This window comes from Bos javanicus, chromosome 20 (genome assembly GCF_032452875.1).
Source record: "Bos javanicus breed banteng chromosome 20, ARS-OSU_banteng_1.0, whole genome shotgun sequence".
NCBI classification, from domain to species: Eukaryota; Metazoa; Chordata; class Mammalia; order Artiodactyla; family Bovidae; genus Bos; species Bos javanicus.
The window spans coordinates 3,159,210-3,176,980 of NC_083887.1; the positions used below are offsets into that span (position 1 = coordinate 3,159,210).

The window sequence follows — 17,771 nt, forward strand, 5'->3', positions numbered from 1 at the left end:
CAGCTAGAAGCTATCTTCCTCAGGGTGACTGCTGGTACCCTTCCCTGCCTCGAGGTCATTTGGAAATGGAGCTGCCGAGGGATGGGCCCCAACCTTTGGCTCTTTGGGCGTCTCGACCCACAGACTTCTGCCCCAGGAAGGTGAAGTCAAGGCAGAGACCCTCCTTGTTCGTTCACTAACTTCCCCAGGAAAGGGACTGGCATGGAGGAAAAGTTTGACCTAAGGGGGAGACAGGCTAAGACCCAGACTTCTAGGTTAGCCTGCCTGGGTTTTAACTCCACCACTGTGTGATTTTGGGGCTCCATTTTCTCACCTGTAAAATGGGGAAATAAAAAAAATAGTTCTAATCTCCTGGGATTGTCATAAGGACTGAGATAACGTGTATAGGGTAGAATGGTGACCAACATCTGATAGGCTGTAAATAAATATAAGTTACCGTTGCTTCCCAGAGGGGCAGTACTGAAAGGAAGTCATCCAGTCCTGGCCCAGAGAGGGATAGGACGTTCTCCCTTTGTCAGAATATCTGATAGTAACTCTGAGGCTGGGGGTGGGTGAGTGGGGGAGCTCAGAGTTCTAGTGAGAGGCAGGAGTAACACTGGTGGGGAGCAGAGTTGCTAAAGGCATTGATCGTGGGATCAAACACTGAATTTGAACTTCTACTCTGCTTTTACCAGCTGTATGCCCTTGAGCAAGTCTCTTTACCGCCCTGAATCTTGTTTGCTTTAACTTTTAAATGGCATTATGCATACTTGGGGCTTCCCTGGGGCCCAGATGGTAAAGAATCTGCCTGCACTGCACGGGACCTGAGATGTCACCTCCTTCCCTGGTCACACCACCCTCCCAGTCCAGCTCCTGCCATCCCCTGCTCCATTCTCCTCCAAGCTCTCCTCCAAGTGGTCTCCTCATATTTGCTACCTTTTCTGTGTCTGTCTCTGTCCACCAGAAGGTAAGCTCCATGAGGGCAGGCCCTTACCAGTCTCATCCACCACTGTGGTTTCCGGCACCTAGCCTACACTTGGCTTATGGTAAATGACCAATAAGTTAACTTTAGTAAGTATATAAAGGGCTTGATGAGGTAAGTATGAATAGTGTGTGAGAGTGTTAGTCGCTCAGTCATGTCTGGCTTTTTGTGACCCCATGGACTGTAGCCTCCTCTCTGAGGAGGTGACATCTGAGTTGAGATGTCAATCTAGGAGATGAGGAGCCGCTGTGGGAAACTCTGGGCAAAGCGATCGCCAGGCAGAAGGCCCTGAGGCAGGAGTGTGCTGGGTGAGTCAGAGCAGGAGGAGCAAGGAGGCTTTTGTGGCTGGAGGACTGTGAGGGAGAGTGGGAGATGGGGGCGGACAGTAGCGGCCAGACCGGGTGCCTCTTAGGGGTCCCCTTGCAGAGTCTGGATTGTTAGTGAGGTGGCACAGTGGTGAAGAATCCGCCTGGCAATGCGAGAGACACGGTTTTGATCCCTGGGTCGGGAAGAGCCCCTGGAGGAGGAAATGACAATCCATTCTAGTATTCTTGCCTGGAAAATCCCATGGAGAGAGGAGCCTGGTGGGCTGCAGTCCCTGGGGCTGCAAAGAGTGGGACACGACTGAGCACGCACGCATGGAGTTCCATAGGAGGCTTTAGCAGGGGAGAGGCACAGTTCTCTGTGCATTTTGTAAGTATCCTTCTGGCTGATCTGTAGAGGAGAGACTGCTGGGGGCAAGCGTAGCAGAGAGTGGAGGAGGGGATGCCAGGCTGGTGAGTGGCAAGATGATATCATTGATGCCTCCTGCCTGGCCTGGGACCGACCTGAGAATCAAACTGAGTGGAGACGAGTTTTCTGGCTCCTGAGAGGTGCGTCTTGTGGGCTTAGGTCTTGGGTCATGAGACGGGGAAGTGTGATGCTGAGGACCAGGCAGGCTCTGGGGCAAACCTGGTCTGGGTGGGTGGAGTCTCTCTTTCTCTTTTTCTGAGAACTGCTGCTGCTATTACTCCCCAAAGACTTTACATAATCTTGGCCCGGCTCCCTCCTCATTATGTCATGTGCTGAGTGGAGTCTAGGTCACTCCGTGGCTTGCTGTGGTCGGGGAAGAACAGACTTCTGGCTCCCCAGGGCGCAGCGGCTGGTGCAGACCATCCCCTTGCTGGGGTGGGGGCAGCTGGGCTGGCGGGGGTGGGGTGCCGTCCAGCCCCAGCCCCAGGCCCCTGGATGGCTCACGCAGAGGCCAGGGCTTCCTCAGATGGGCTGTGGCTAATGAGAAGCGGGGGCTGTGTTTTAAGCCAAGTCTCCCTGGAGCTGGGGGCCCTCCTCTGGGACCCAGGCCCCAACAGGAAGAGAGCCAGCCAGACTGGATGTCAGCCCGCCCCCACCCCCCCAATCTGGGAAGGGTTGCTTCTCTGAACCTCAGTTTCCTACCCTGTAAAAGGGGGATGAAGGTACCTAACCTTACGGGGGATGTGTGACTTTGGCAGGGTCACAGGGGAGTTGGATCCAGGGTGCAGAGGTGTTCTGAAGACAGGGCCCCAGGCTGGAGCCGGGAGAGGGCAGACAGAGTCCTCTCGGATGTGCTTGGGGCTGCCTGGCCTCAGCCCTGTGGCCTCACCCGCTTTTTATGATTTCCAATCCCTACCCCTCTCCAATCCCAGAGACAATCAGAACAGTCAGGCCCCACTCCTATTGCATAGGTAAGGAAACTAGGGGCTCAGATAGGGTGTGTGGCTTACTCCAGGTCACCCCTCCAGGATGGTAAGGCTCTGTAAATCCCTGCCTAAGGCATTTTCTGATGCACTCACAGTGTGGGGTACCGGAGACCCTGGAGGATGCTGAGAAAGTTCAGGACAGAAGGCCTGCCTTGGGGAAGTAAGTTCTGCTTCCCCTCTGCCCTTTTATACATACCAGATTTCTTTCTTTCTTTCTTTCTTTTTTTTTTAAGGAAGCATCAGAGTCCTCTGAGGCATTTTATTTGTATGTATTACATCCCTAGAAAAAGAATCCAAGGATTTTCCCTCCTGTATGTTTTCGTCTTGCTTCTTCATGGTCCATGATGCCAGCTGAGGTTGTCAGTACAATGAAACCAAACTGACGGGATGGGAGCAGGTTATTCTGCCATTTTTCTAGATCTTTGAGTTGCACATCAAATCTAGGGCTGATCACTCCACAATTATTTAGCCTGCCTGTGAGGTTCACAACAATTTTCCCAGCCCTGTGATCATCAATGATTTCAAATTCGCCAATGTAACCATGCTTCATCATCACTGTTAGAAACCTGACGATGACTTTGGAGCACGGCCTAATAAGGACCTGGCGTTTGCCTCTCTTTTCGGCATTGTTGATACTCTTGAGAGCATCGGCCAGGACATTCATGCGCACCATTCTGGCGGCACGGAAAGATGGCGGAAAGAGCCATACCAGATTTCTTTTCCACTACTTTTTGGGGGTTTTTTTTGGGTAAATGGGTTTATTTTGCAGTTATCAAGAAACTTAAGGAACAGTTACTGAGTTTCTCCTACCCAGCCTCTGAGAACAGCATCATTTTATTTAACCCTCACATTGGCTGTTAAAGATGAGGGGCAACCACCCCCATTTTACAGATAAAGAAACTGAGGCCCAGGGTCACACACTGGCAAGTGGAGCTAGGGAGTCCTATCCATACATGTGCATTTCAAAGCTCTCACCTTTCCCCTTACACACGCTGCCTTTGTCAGAAGCTCCTGGGGGTCGGGGACTCTCCTGACCCCTAACAACCCCCATCCCAGGTGGGGCCTGAGTTTGTGAGGAGATGCTGAAAGCAAGTCTCAGAAGTGCTGTGGTGATTGACCCTTGGTTCCCAGGGACTAAGCTAACAAGAGAGTTACAGGGAGTTTGGATTTAGGGAAGCAGGGAGCATGAAGAGTGTTCACTAATATTCTCAACTCAGTGTTTACTAGGGATGGGGGAAGGTAGAGAGAAGAATGTGCCCCCACCTTTGTTCCTAGAATTACTAAATTCTTGTTAGATCTTTAAATTTTATGTAAATTCTTCTTTTTTTCCTTGGAAAGGTGGGTATCACATTTTAATTAGTAGTGGTGTCAAAGGAGGGCTAGATTAATTATTGGAAATCCTGAGTTCCAGATGGTTTTAATTTTCACAGCAGGGCACCAGGGTATATATTTAAAAATTTTTTTTATTAAAATCATACCTCTTGTATTTTAGGGGCACTGAGGTACACTGTTTGTGGCTCCAAGGATACTGTATTTAGAACTATGATTTTGTTATGGAGAAGCAAGTCCCTTGTCACTGAAATTAAAATTTTGTGGGTGAGGGAGGGGCAGGTGTTGGGAAGCAAAGGGTCAGGGGAGGGAGGGTGAGAATGGGGAGTCAGAGGCAAAGAAGGGGGATGGAGGTGGTAGGGAAATCCAGGCTCTGGGATTCAAATTCAGAGAGGGCATGTGACCTGCCAAAGTCACACAGCATCCTACCAGGGAGAAAATGTGAAGTGGCCAAGGGACAGGGAGGGGTCTTACAGTATGCCTAATCAAGAGACAGTCACCCTTCGGCCACTAGATGTTCTTGTTCAGTCAGGCTTTGGGGGTCAGCTCTGACTACCCCATCCAGGATCATCTGGACACCCCATGTTTTTGTGGAGTATGGGGATTTAACATGAGGTCTCCCATTCCAGACCAGAGGGTACTGGGTTCTGATTGGGACTTCCGGGCTCCTGAGAGTTAGTTATCCTTTAGCCTTGGCGGCCTTTTTTTTCTATCCACACTGTGTGGCATGTGACATGTGGGATCTTAGTTCCCCAACCAGGGATTGAACCCGTAGCCCCCTCATTGGAAGCATGGAGTGTTAACCACCGAACCGCTAGGGAAGTCCCCAAGTCTTAATGGCTTTGACTGAGGAAAGTGAAATATTATATTGATAGCCTCTTTTCCCTGGGGCCTTGAATTACCCTTTCCAGACGTTTCCCCATTTCAAGTGGCCAGGGCACTCCCTCTCTCATATCCCCATCAGGAAGGGGACACCCAGATGTTTGCCCTGGAGGAAGGGGCTTCTGACCTAAATTTTGGAGGAAGTAGCTTAGCATTCCACAAGGCAAGACGCATGTGTATGTATTGTGTGTGTGTGTGTGTGTGTGTGTGTGTGCGCGCGCGCGCACGTGCACATTGTAATGCCTGTGTGAGCTCATAGGCATCTGAATGTCTGACCCTTCAGTCCAGAGACTGCTCTTCTTTGGGGTTATTTGTGTGGTTGTGTGTCCTGAATTGGGGAAGGGAATTGAGGGGCAGGGGAAGGTGGGTGATGAGGGCAGGAGAAGTCACACTGGTATTTAGCACCAGGAGCGATCTGGGTCCCCAGTGGAGTCCAGAGAGTCCAGAAGTTGGGAACAGGTGTCAGCCTTTCTCCCTGCCTGAGGGGCACATGCTCCAGAGAGACCTGTGGGAAGCACCCCCCGCCCCCATACTTGATTCTGGGGGCAGTGGGAGGTTCAAGGGCAAGGTCAGGGTCAGGGATCATGTTGCTGAGTCTTCAGGCCAGCCACTGCCCTGGTAAAAAAATGTGTCTTGTTCTCCTTCTGCCTTTCGAAGCCCAGCTCCTAGTGGAGACAGATACCTTCGGTAGTCAAGTCCGGATCAAGGGCAAGGAGACGGAGTTCTACCTGTGTATGAACCGGAAAGGCAAGCTTGTGGGGAAGGTAAGTGGTGGTCTGGGACTTGGGTGGGTCCCCCAGCAACCCAGGGCAGCTGGAGCAGCGCCTCCTGGGCCCCATCAGCCCTAAACGGGAAAGAGGTCCCATGAATGTGTATGTGTGTGTGAGACAGAGATCCCCATTGTGAGATCTCTTCATCACCCCCACGTCTCTGTCCCCTCACCTGTAGCCTGCCAGATTGCGGCTGTGACTTTGGGGAGCACATGGGGCCCCGATCTCTCCTAGTGGACGTGGAGCTCTGGCTTGCTTGGCAGTGGGAGAGCCCCCAGGGGGTCTGAGGCTCCCAGTCTGAATGTACCTGACGTCTGGCAGCAGGGAACCAGCGGGCCAGGGCCTGGGGCTGCAGCGCTGTTTTAATAATCACAGGGGGTTTATGACTCCCCACAGCCACACCTCTGGAACCCAGCAGCCTCTTCGGCCTTGTGATTCTAGCATTTCAGAAAGGTTTTATTACTTTGGAACAGGCATGTAACATATTAGGGCGGGGGTAGGATATGGGTGGGGTGGACCCACGTGCCAGGGATTCTGAGCCTCCACTGATGCTGCATTTTGATGCTGCTGCCCCTTTTGGCCGGAGTGTCCTTGTTTGTGAAGTTCACACACTTGCTTCCTTTGGGTGCTCCTGTGGAAGGTGTTACAGGCAGTAGCTCTATAGTGGATTCATGCTCCAAGTTCCCTTCTCTCTGCAGGGACCCTACTCACCCCCTGTCCAACTTGTATAATGAGGGGGTGGCTTCTGCTGGTCAGTTGGAGTGGAGGGTAGAGGGTAGACCCAGATTCCAAAGAGGATGGCTTCTTCTCCTTGAGGCAAGGCCCTCTGTGACGACCTGCATTTATTACACCTTGTTAGGGTGGGGGAAGGAAGCATGACTTCAGTTTCTGTTTAAGCCATGGCTTTGACTCCCAGAATCCCCCAATTCTTATCCCTCTTCCCCCCTCCCCTCCATATCCTGGGGAGAGGATGACAGGCCAGAGACCTGAGCCAGGAGAGTGTCTCTGATTATTTGTTAATAACAAGGGTACCAATAGCCTCTGTTAATTGAGCACCTACTTTCTGCCAGGCACTAAGCAAAAAATGCTTCAAAATAATACCATAAGGTGGGTCGGGGAAGAACAGACTTCCACCATTCCCATTTCATAGATGAAAAAGCTGAGGCTTGGCCGTGTCCGGGCACTCTTCCCAGGTCACGGGCTAGAGCTTGGCGGGCTTCGAAGCCCAATTTAGAAGGCAAGGGTTCCAGCTGGAGCTTCTCAAAGAGCAACAGAATAGTAATCCGTAGCGCGCCCCGGGATGCCTAGGAGTGGTTTTAATTAGTGATTCACTTTCCGCGGACTCACTCACCGCGTCTGTCCGCGGCCGGCCAGCGAGGGGTCCGGGGCAGGGGCGGCAGGCGGGCCGGGCGCCGGGTCCCCTGGCCTGGCTGTGCGTTTCCTGCGGCGGCGCGGCCAGCCCCGCGTCGGGCGCTTTGTTCTCCTGCCCGCCTGGGCCGCCTCCCAGGCCGAACCTGCTTGCAGTTGTGGGCTAGCCTTTCTCCCCTCACCCCCCTTTTTTCCCCTGTTTAAAGGAGGGGCCGTGCCCAGTGCCCGCGTGCCCCTCCCTCCCCGTCTGCGTGGTTCCCGGCATCTTGACCCCAGGAGGGCCGTCCTGGGGTCAAAAGAACAGCCCCGTCCCCTCGGGCCGCTGCCCGCCGCCCGCCCGCCGGCTGGCCGCTGAGTCACCGCTTCCACAGGAGCCGGCTCCGATTTCCTGCCCCCTCGCCCTCTCTCCCGTCATTAATATTGGGGACGGTTCAGCTGGCGGCGAGGCCCGCCCCGCGCTCCACTTCCCTCCACCCTTGCTACAGGCAAGGTGCCCCTCCACCTTGCTGCAGGGTCCCCCCCACCACCCCCCACCCCCAAGTTTCCCCTCCCGGCTCCCGGGCTGGCCACGGAGGCTCCACGGGCATCCGGCTACCCATCCACCTATCCCGACTCGGCCGGGCGGGTCCCCCTCTTGGCCCCTACCCAGCCCAGCGCCCACTCTCTGGGTCCTGCAGTTGGGAGCCCCGGGTCCTTGGCTGGCAGTTCTGTCACAGGTCGGCAGCCGATCAGACCCCGACCTGGGGTTACTCTTGATGGCTGGTCTGTGTCTGGTCCTGCCCTAACTCCTGCCTCTGTTCTGCCCTCGTACCTTCTCCAGAATAGTGCTCCTCCGCTGCCTCAGGCTCCACCTCCAGGCCTTTCCCCTCTGCCCACTCTCAGCTTTTTCTAAAGCTCGCCCCTCCTCTCCACCGGCAGCTCAACCAGAACCAGTCCTCAGGCCCTCACCTTCTACCCAAGAAAGGCTACACTCCTTGGAGAGAGCCTGCCTGCCCTCGTGTTGCTATGTCCCAGACACACGGCACTGCCAGCCTCCACTCCTTGGATGCGGCCTTCAGGCTGTGTGCATGCGGTTCCCTCTGCCAGGACACCCTTTCCCTCGACCATCCACCCTGAGTCTTGGCTCCTCCCTTCATGATCTCTGGCTTCCCTGACTGCCCAGTCAGCACACCCACCCTGGAGCCCACGGCTACTCACACAGCCCTCTCTCTGCAGTCTGCTCACCTGGGTTGGCACTGGCTGTTTTCCTGCTTGCATCCCCCACCAGGCTAATGGCTCTGAGGGCCAATTCTGGATCCATCCATCATGCTTCTTATACCTGCTCAAAGGATACCAAAGAAACAGAAATGTGGTGCTTACCTTTTGAGAATTGACTCAACCTACAGCCAGAATTAGCCACGTCAGGCCTGGGAATCTTAAGTGCTGTGACCACACTGAGCCTCAGTGTCCTCTCCTGTAAAATGGGAAGATAATCCTGACACTGAGTAGGCACTTACTTGTTAAACATGAGCTACATTCCCCTTGAAAGTCAGGTTCTTCACCTGTGGGAACCCTTGACCTCAGTTCAGGCTCTGGCTCCTTTGGCTCAACAGGATAGCTTACTTGGATGGCTTTGACCCTGGGTGTCAATCTTCTACGTATCTGGCCACAGCTGGACACGTCACTGAACCCCCAAGAGAGCCTCTGCCGATGCTCCAGACCCTGGGCCTTGCTCCTCTCTGCTGCATCGTACTGATCGCATGCCAGAGCTCTTCTCCCAAGCCCCCGAGAGAGGAGAAGCCCCCTTCTCCTTGCCACCTCTCTGGACCCCACCTCCACCCGACCCAGGAGATAGTACTTCCTTTCATTCCATAAAAGAGTTGTTGAATGTCAAGCACTGTGTGCTAAGCAGTTGTTCCCCATCTCTGGAGATTCAACCCAGGTGGATTTTTCTCATCTGTCTCCTCCTGTGTGATCATTGGTGTGTCCCCTTTGGGGCAACATGGGGCCCCAAACCCATTCAGAGCAGGGGGTCCCTTGTACACTGCATGTTTATGAAGACTGCTTTGGTTGAATGTGACTGAAACCTAATTCAAAATGCCTTTAAGCAAAAGTCTTGTTTTTTTTTTTTTTTGTCTAGGTCACTAAAAACATCCAGGGGGTAGTTCTGATTTCAAGGAAGACTAGATCTAGGGGCCAAGTGATGTCATCAGGATTCAGTCTTCAGATCAAACAGAAGGAATAGGACTCCAGTTTGGAAAGAAGGAGGTTGGAGGTGGTAGATTTCCAGAGATGATCAAATTCTACTAAATCACCAAGGTTCTGGGATGGGCTGTTCCGTTACTCTCTAAATATTGGTGATCTGCCTTGCCTGAACCAATTGAGTCAGCATTTTGGGGGGTGAGGCCCATGCACATGTGTTTTTTAAAAAATCTCTGCAGGCCATAAGCAGGGTCATAGAGGTGGTGAGGAGAAAGGCAAGGGTCAGGCTCCAGGGTGGCCTACCTGTGAGCTTCTTATCCACTGAGTCTGAGTTCAGGTGGGAACTCGTGATGGTTATAGGGCCTATGGCTCCTCCCAAGGGCTCCTGACCTCTGGGGTGTCAGAACCTCAGCCTGAACCCCAGATCCTCAACCCAGGCAAGAGCATATGTGCCAGGCCCTGTGCTGGCCCTTGAACCTCCAATCACTGCTTCCTGAGCATGGCAGCTCTGTGGTCCTGGGGGACCTGAGGTGTTTTGATGGGCAGCACCCACTCTTCCATACCCTTTCTCCCATGGGCCTGTCTGGGATTAGACAGCAGAGAAGTGAGCTGCAGTGGCAAGTGCAGCTTCAAATCCTGGCTTTGCCGCCTAACAGCTCCATGATCTTGGGAAAGCCATTCTTGTGTATTTGAATTGTTTTCTCCTACCAGGTAGAGTCTCCCTTGGCAAGTTAAGAGGATTAAATGAGACAGTGGATGTGGAAATATGTGGGCTCTAGTTGGCAATCAGTAAATGCTGAATGAATGAGTAAATGGATGAGTAGGGACACCAAGGTGGGCAGGCTGAGAGCTTGGGCCCTCACTGTTCTCAGCACATCTCCCAGGAGGGGCCTCTCACAACTCACAGCTGCCTCTGGGACATTCGTAAGGGATCCAGGAGGCAGAGTCCATTTTCTTTTGGAGGAAAACCAATTAATGTGTCACTCCCTCCATCTGTGTCCCAGCAGAACTCTCATCCATTTAACCACAAATTCTCCGGGTGCCCCTGTCCTGGGCTAAGACCTATGTCGAAGCCATGAGAGCAAGCGAGAAGCAGTCTTGACCTCCTGAAGCTCCTGGGCTGATGAGGAGCAGGCAGATACAGAACTACTCTGTTGGGCAGGCAGGAGAAGGAGTGGGTGTGGAGGGGATTCAGAAGATGGAGTATGTGAGTTGAATAAAGCATGCTGCTAAATGGGAGAAAGGAATGGCAACCCTCTCCAGTATTCTTGCCTGGAAAATCCCATGGACAGAGCAGCCTGGTAGGCTACATGGGGTCGCAAAGAGTTGGACACAACTGAGCAACGAACACACACAATGCTCAAATGGAGTCTTGAAGGAAGAGGAGGAAATACCCAGGGAGCTAGACGGCAGTCAGGGAAGGCTTCCTGGAGGAGGTGGTTACTGAACTGACTCTTGAATGTTGAAAGCAGTTTTCTAGGCAGATATTCTAAGATGGGGAACCAGCCATGGTATAGGCTTTATTCAGTTTTCTCTGACTGTTCCATCAAAACCATCCAAGGGACCTGGACTCAAGTTGGATAGGCAGCTTCTAGAATTATCCATGGGGAGCCCAGAGCCCACTCCTTTTTATCTCCCTTGCACATATGCCCCAGCTTCCCTCACAATAGGCCCTCTCTGCTCACTCAACCCATAATGTCCTCTGGGTCCTGCGTGCTTCTCCCAGGCCCACCCCCTGTAAACTCTGCAGCCTCCTCGAAAGATCTCTCCTCCAGAGAATGTTTTCTTACCCTGCCTGTCCCTTTCTGCAAAGTTCAGCACTTTGTCTGCAGGGCCCAAGCTTGCCCTCCGCTCAAAGGTGAACGTTCCTGGAAGCTCCAGCCCGTTTTCCACTTCAAACAAAAGGCTGGAACTTGCACCTCAGTCTCCACACACAGCCAGACCGCTGGGCTTCCAACTTGGCTGGGCACCCGTCTGTAACGAGGAGTGGGCCCGGCCTAAATTTGGAGATGTTAGTTGGAAACTCGAGTGCTGCTAATTCAGGCCTTCCAACTCTGTGTGTTTCCCACTCTGCCACACCGAGCAATTCGGCTTTTTCAAGGAGGAGATTCAAAGTCTGCTTTCCACCACCTTTTGTTCAGATCCAAGGAGGGAGGTCAGACCTTCGGAACCACCTGCTCTTCAGAAATAATGTGAAAAGTTCCTACTGTGTGCCTGGCTCATTTATAAGCATCATTCCTCATAACATCTCTATGACGCAGGAGTCATTTTCCGTGTTTGGTCCAGGCAAGGAATCCAAAGTTTAGAGAATGAAATTAACTAGCCTGAGGTCACATAAGGAAGTGTGAGTTGATTCAGCGTCTGACTATGAATCTAGTGCTCCTTGCCTGGCATAGTCTCCCAGGGAGTTCACCTGGGACCCTAAAATCTTAGAACCATGGGTATAGGCTTTGAAGTTTGGTCATGCCAAAGCCCTTATTTTCAGAGGCTTCCACCCCTCTTCACAACAAACATTAAGATGTACCACATTAAATGTAATTTATGTTTAACTCTGTAACAGTGGAGTTGAATGGCTGTTGAGTAGGCAGTTAACTTGGTCCCCGGTTTCGTGCACATGAGTTGGGACTTCTTTCTATTGCATGTGATAGAACACAGTCTCAACTGTTTTAAAGGAAATGAGATATTATTGGCCCACATAACAGTGAGGTAACTTGAGCTTCAGATATAGCTGGGTAGGTCCAAAAACTGAAAGATGTGAGGAGGACTTGGTTTCTTTCATTCTCTTCCTCTTGGCTTTCTTCCTCCAAGCTGACCTTGTTGTTAGGCAGCATTTCCCCTCATGGGGGTACAGTGACTGCCTTTGCTTCAGCCTTACCTATTTCCCAAGTTTAAACTGGCCTATGTTTGGGGGGATTATTTATAACAGGATCTTGAGGGCTGCTGATTGGATGACTCAGGCCACGTGCTGTGCTCTGCACCAATCACAGGAAATTATATTTTGATTGGTCAGATCTGAATCTTTTGTTCTAGTAGAGCTGAGGTGGAAGCCCCTGGCTCCATCGTGGGAGTGGAAAAGAAAGGGATCCCTGAATGGTAATGGGAGGCTGGTACCTAATTGGTGAGCAGGGAAGGATGCAGGGGCCGCCAAGTCAAGTCCACTCTAGGGATCCGGGGAGTGAAACTGCTGAGGCCAATGCCTGGGGCCAGGCCCTTTCTACTTTGCCGTCTCAAGCCTTGGCCCCCGTCCCTGCCTTCTCTACACAGCTCTGCCCCTTGCATCTGCCCTTCCTCTCTCACCTGCTCCTTCCCTCTCTTCCTGCAGCCTGATGGCACCAGCAAAGAGTGTGTGTTCATTGAGAAGGTCCTGGAGAACAACTACACAGCCCTGATGTCGGCCAAGTACTCCGGCTGGTACGTGGGCTTCACCAAGAAGGGGCGGCCGCGGAAGGGCCCCAAGACCCGCGAGAACCAGCAGGATGTGCACTTCATGAAACGCTACCCCAAGGGACAGGCCGAACTGCAGAAGCCCTTCAAGTACACCACGGTGACCAAGCGGTCCCGGCGGATCCGCCCCACGCACCCCGGCTAGGCGGCCCTGCCGCGCCCCCCCAGGCCGCCCCAGCCCACACTCACACTCACGGAGAACTGCAATCAGAGGAATATTTTTACATGAAAAATAAGGAAGAATTTCTATTTTTGTACATTGTGTTTAAGAGAAGACAAAAACTGAACCAAAATTCTTGGGGGAAGGGGAGCGATAAGGATTTTATTGTTGACTTGAAACCCGCTGACAAAAGACTCACGCCAAGGGACTGTTGTCAATGCACAGGTGCTTGTGTCTCTCTAGGAACAGACAACTCGAAACTCGTCCCCAGAGGAGGACTTGAATGAGGAAAACGACACTCTGAGAAACCAAAGTCCTTTTTCCCAAAGGTTCTTAAAGCAAAAAAAAAAAAAAAAAAAAAGGCAAAAACACAAAAAAGAAAAACAAAGAGAAAGTAGTGTTCCCCCCACCCAGCCAACTCCCCCTCTTTCCCAATCCCCTGTCCCTGCCCCAGAGTCCAACAAAAATCGCTCTCTGGTTTGCAGTCATTTATTTATTGTCCGCTGCAAGCTGCCCTGAGACACCGCGCAGGGAAGGCGTGCCCCTCAGAATTCTCGGCGCCTCGACTTTCGACGACAGACGGCCTCGTCCAATCACGGTGACCCTGCATTACTCACAGTTCTGGAGGATGCTGCTATCGACCTTCCGTGACTCACGTGACCTAGTACACCAATGAATAAGGGAATATTTTAAAACCAGCTATATTATATATATTATATATATATAAGCTATTTATTTCACCTCTCTGTATATTGCAGTTTCATGAACCAAGTATTACTGCCTCAACAATTAAAAACAATTGACAAATTATTTAAAAAATCAAGAGGCGAGTGGTGGCCGGGGGCAGGGCTCAGGTGCCCTTCCATGTTTGTTCTTGGTCTGAGGTCGTTGGGCTGAGAGCTGGGGCCTCGCTCATTCATTTATCATTCATTCATTCCACACGGCCGTGCTCCAGGCACTGGTCTAAGCACTGAGGATGCAGCCTTAAACAAAGCAGATGGTAACCCTTGCTTCCAGAAAGATTACATTCTAGTGAGTCATGATTCAGTGGTTGACTCAGTCATACGTTCACATACATGTGCTGTCACGCACATTTATGTCCCAAGGGTATTCAAGGCCTTGTTGTTGTTCAGGCACTAAGTCATGTTGGACTCTTTGCGACCCATGGACTGCAGCATGCCAGACTTCCCTGTCCTTCCCTGTCTCCCAGAGTTTGTGCAAACTCATGACCATTGAATTGGTGATGCCATTCAACCATCTCATCCTCTGTCACCCCCTTCTCCTCCTGCCCTCAATCTTCCCCAGCATCAGGGTCTTTTTTCAAGGCCCTGGGGATTTATAAAAAAACATAAAAAAATCACAGCCTGCTGGTAACTTCACTTACAGTAATTCTCTTGATAGCAACGATTCATTGCTTCATGCATTGATTAATTGAATCACTGATTCAACATATATTTATTAAACCCTTACTAAGTGCCAGCCACTCTTAGGTACTGAGAATTCATCAAAACAGATCCAAAAAAAAAAAAAAAAAATCATGAATATGCAGTAAGGCTTATTGATTGAGTCATTTGGGGAGCTGACCCCTGGGTTTTGCCAGGCAGAGACTAAACAAGGCACGGGTGGTCCCCACTCTCCTTTCGGTGGTGGAGGGGGTCAGATGCCCAGGTTGGGAGGGGACCTGGTGTTTCTTCCGCAGACCCTCACGGGCTAGAGCATGAGGAGTGTGTCTGGCCTAAGAAACCTCTGGGGACTTTGGCTTCAAGGTCTTTTTTCCCTAGGGCCTGCCCTAGGATGTGGGGGAGAGGCCGCCTTGGTCCTGGGGTGGAAAGTGGATTGGGCTTCAGGTTGACTGAGGGTCTCTTCTAGGGTCCTGCTGCTGTCACCTGCCTCCGTTGAAAATGCCCCTTGCCAGGAACGGCCAGAAGAGGTCCCCAGTGAGGCCCTACGGAGAGGGCAGGGGCAGGGGCAGGGGGTGAGGTGGGTGCGGGCAGCACCACCTGCAGAGGCCTCCTGGACAGAGGGAGCCAGGCTTCTTTTAGCTCCCTCTGTGACCCCCTCAGAACTGAGGCCAAACACCGCTCTTGGTTCTGTCTCTTCACCCCTGCGCCCTCGCCTTCCTGCCCTTCGCAGTGCATCTTCCTGAGGGCTTTGTGAAGCCCTTTCAGGGGCCTTATTGCACTGTGACTTCAGGATGATTTGTGAGGAAGGGACTATCATTATCCTCAGGGTACGGGTGAGGAGACTCAGAGAAGTTTAGCTGCTTTCCCAAGGTCACAGAATAAGTGGTGGAGTGGGTATCCAAACCCTAGACACTCTTCGATTGCAGTACTTCCTACTTGGTGAGAGCTTACTGGATGTCAGACCCCCTGCTGGGTGCTTCGTGTCCACTTCCCTGGCATCCAGCAAAATCTTGTGTTGGACAGTTGGACTGATGAACAGACTGGGGCTCAGAGAGAACTCTTGACATGCCCAAGGCCTCCGTGAGCAAGTGATGAATCTGAGATCCTTGATGATAATAATGGTGACTGTGGTGGTCATTTATTGGGCACCTATTATGTGCCAGTTCCCTTCACCCTCTACTATTTTATTTCACTGAAGCCATAACCCTGTGAGTTGAACATGTCCTGTCTTTTGTGTCGGAAGTTTCAGAGAAGTGAAATGACCTGCCCAAAGCAATCCAAGCTAGAAAATAGTGCCATGGGTATTCAATCAGTCCATTGAATCAATCACTCATGCATCTGATAAATACATACTGTTTACTGTGAGCCAGATGCTGTCTCAGGGTCTGGAGATACCGTAGTTAGCTGAGCAGAGTCCCCGCCTCACAGAGCTTACGGTCCCTTGGGGGAAGATACAGCAAACTGAATAAGTATAAACGATTTCAGGTGATAGTAAAACATAAGGAAAAAGAAAATAGGGCGAGGAGATAGAGGTGATGGAGCTGCTATTTTAGATAGAAAGGGAAGGGAAGGGAAGGGCTCTGGCGGAGGAGTCCCGTGCAGGCACCGAGGGTAAGAGCGAGCCAGGCAGAGGCAACAGGGAGGACGCAGGGCTAGAAGCCTGTCAGGGAAATAATTTGAGGGGCCCGTGGGCTCATTGCAGAATCAATGGAGGGGAGAAGCTGAGTGTTGCAGGGGCTAAACCACCACTCCTTCCCTGGTGGCTCAGCAATGAAGAATCTGCCTGCCAATGCAGGAGACCTGGGTTCGATCTCTAGGTTGGGAAGATCCCACTCCAGTATTCTTGCCTGGGAAATCCCATGGACAGAGGAGTCTGGTGGACTGCAGGTCACAAAAGAGTCGGACATGACTTAGCAACTGAACAGCAACAACAAAACCGCCCCTTGAGCTTTTTTATTTGGCGTGAGATGGGGAGCCACGTGTGATGTGTCTGACACTGTCAAGGGTCTGCTCTGGCTCCTGTGTGGGGAAGGACGGGCAGACTGCAGCCGGGGGTGCCTGAAGCCAGGATGAACCTGCACTGCACTGCCTTCTGCTGCTGACTGTGGCCTGCCTCCCCCCAAGCGCATCCTTCTGCTGCTGACTGTGGCCTGCCTGCCCTCCCAGCGCATCCTCAGGCCTCCATCCTCATCCCACAGGCTGCCCACACCACCCACATCCACCAACTTGCCTTGACTCCATCCCAGGTGCCCAGGGCTGGTGGTGATTTCCCCTCCTTAGTCCTCCAGAGACTTGGAGGATCTGGAGCCCTGGATTGAGTCACGCCCCCTGTCTGGGCCTGACTTTGGAAGATGCAGACAGAGATTTCTGGATATTTCCCGAGCTGTGAGAAACATGCTAATCAGTGCAGAGGGCTGCTGAGAAGATTCCTCAGCCAAAGAGGATGTCTTAGGATGCTTCCCTGAGGAAAGCGTTGAATGAGTATTTCCACAGTCCAGCTGCACAGAGCCCACCACTTCTGAGTAATAATAACCACCACTTCTGAAGCATCTTCTATGTACCAAGCACGAGCTTATTGAATCTACCCAACAAGCCTTTGGGGTGGGCATTTTTAGCCTCACTTTATAAAGCAGGCTCAGAGAGGTGAAGTCACTTGCCTGAGGGCACACAGACAGTAAGTAGAGGAGCTAGGATTTGAACCCAGGGCCGTCTGTTTCTATGGTTTGATGACAGCCTGAGTGGCTGGAGCACTCTCCTCTCAGCTCCCTGATCCTGCCTGGGTGTCCATCATCTTCCAGCTCCCAGAGGGTGGAGGCAAATATAAACAACATTTTCAGGTGCCTAATGACAGCCTGTCCCTGGCCCTCTGGATCCTCCCCAGGATGCCAGTGTCACAGAGGTCACGAGGGTGGGGGACCTAAGGTACCAGAGTTGGTTTTCACTTGGCTACTTTGCCAGCTGTGTGATCCTGGGCATGTCATGTCTTCCATGAGCAGTGTCCTTCATTAATCCAACCATTCTTACCTGGCAGGGCCCATGTGATGTTCAAAAGAGATAGGAGAGCAAATAATTGGGGATTATTCCTGTAATAAGAGCTGGAAGGCACCCATGCAAGTGCTTTATCCTCAGTCTTTTCTCTCTGTCTCTCTTCAGCCTCATCACCACTGTTTTTCCCTTTGGTCAAGACCCAGGGAATATGTGGGATCTTAGTTCCCTGACCGGGAATCAAACCTGTGCCCCCAGTGGAAGGATGGAGTTTTAACCACTGAACCGTCTGCAAAGTCCCAACCTCATCACTTTAGAGAGGAAAGAACCATGACTCAGGCAGAGGAAGTGACTTGCTCCAGAGCACCCAACAAGTTAATGAGAGAGCCCATTAGAATAGTGATGATGCTGATGGTGAACCTCATGAGTTGTAGCAAAGGGACGTGAGTCAGAGCTCTTCCAGGGAGCTTGACGCTCAAGGGCTCCTTCAGTGGCCAGTCAGGTCCCCCTTAGCATCCTTTCAAAATTTGCTTCTCTGACCCAGAGAAGAAGAGGGCAGAAGGAAAGGGC

General features: G+C 52.0%; 2 protein-coding genes across 2 annotated transcripts in view; one reads left to right on the forward strand and one right to left on the reverse strand.

Moving 5' to 3' along the window:
• FGF18 (fibroblast growth factor 18) overlaps nucleotides 1-13,207 on the forward strand; it is a 35,647-nt gene extending 22,440 nt beyond the window's left edge. Inside the window, exons 4-5 of the mRNA XM_061393201.1 lie at nucleotides 5,548-5,654; nucleotides 12,532-13,207. Coding sequence (XP_061249185.1) covers nucleotides 5,548-5,654; nucleotides 12,532-12,798 — 374 coding nt within the window. The 3' untranslated portion in view covers nucleotides 12,799-13,207. The remainder of the gene's footprint in view (nucleotides 1-5,547; nucleotides 5,655-12,531) is intronic.
• LOC133233413 (small ribosomal subunit protein uS8-like) lies at nucleotides 2,919-3,394 on the reverse strand. Its single transcript, XM_061393202.1, has one exon. The coding sequence runs from the start codon at nucleotides 3,350-3,352 to the stop codon at nucleotides 2,960-2,962; it is 393 nt and encodes a 130-aa protein (XP_061249186.1). The 5' UTR covers nucleotides 3,353-3,394; the 3' UTR covers nucleotides 2,919-2,959.
• Nucleotides 13,208-17,771: the final 4,564 nt, after the last annotated feature.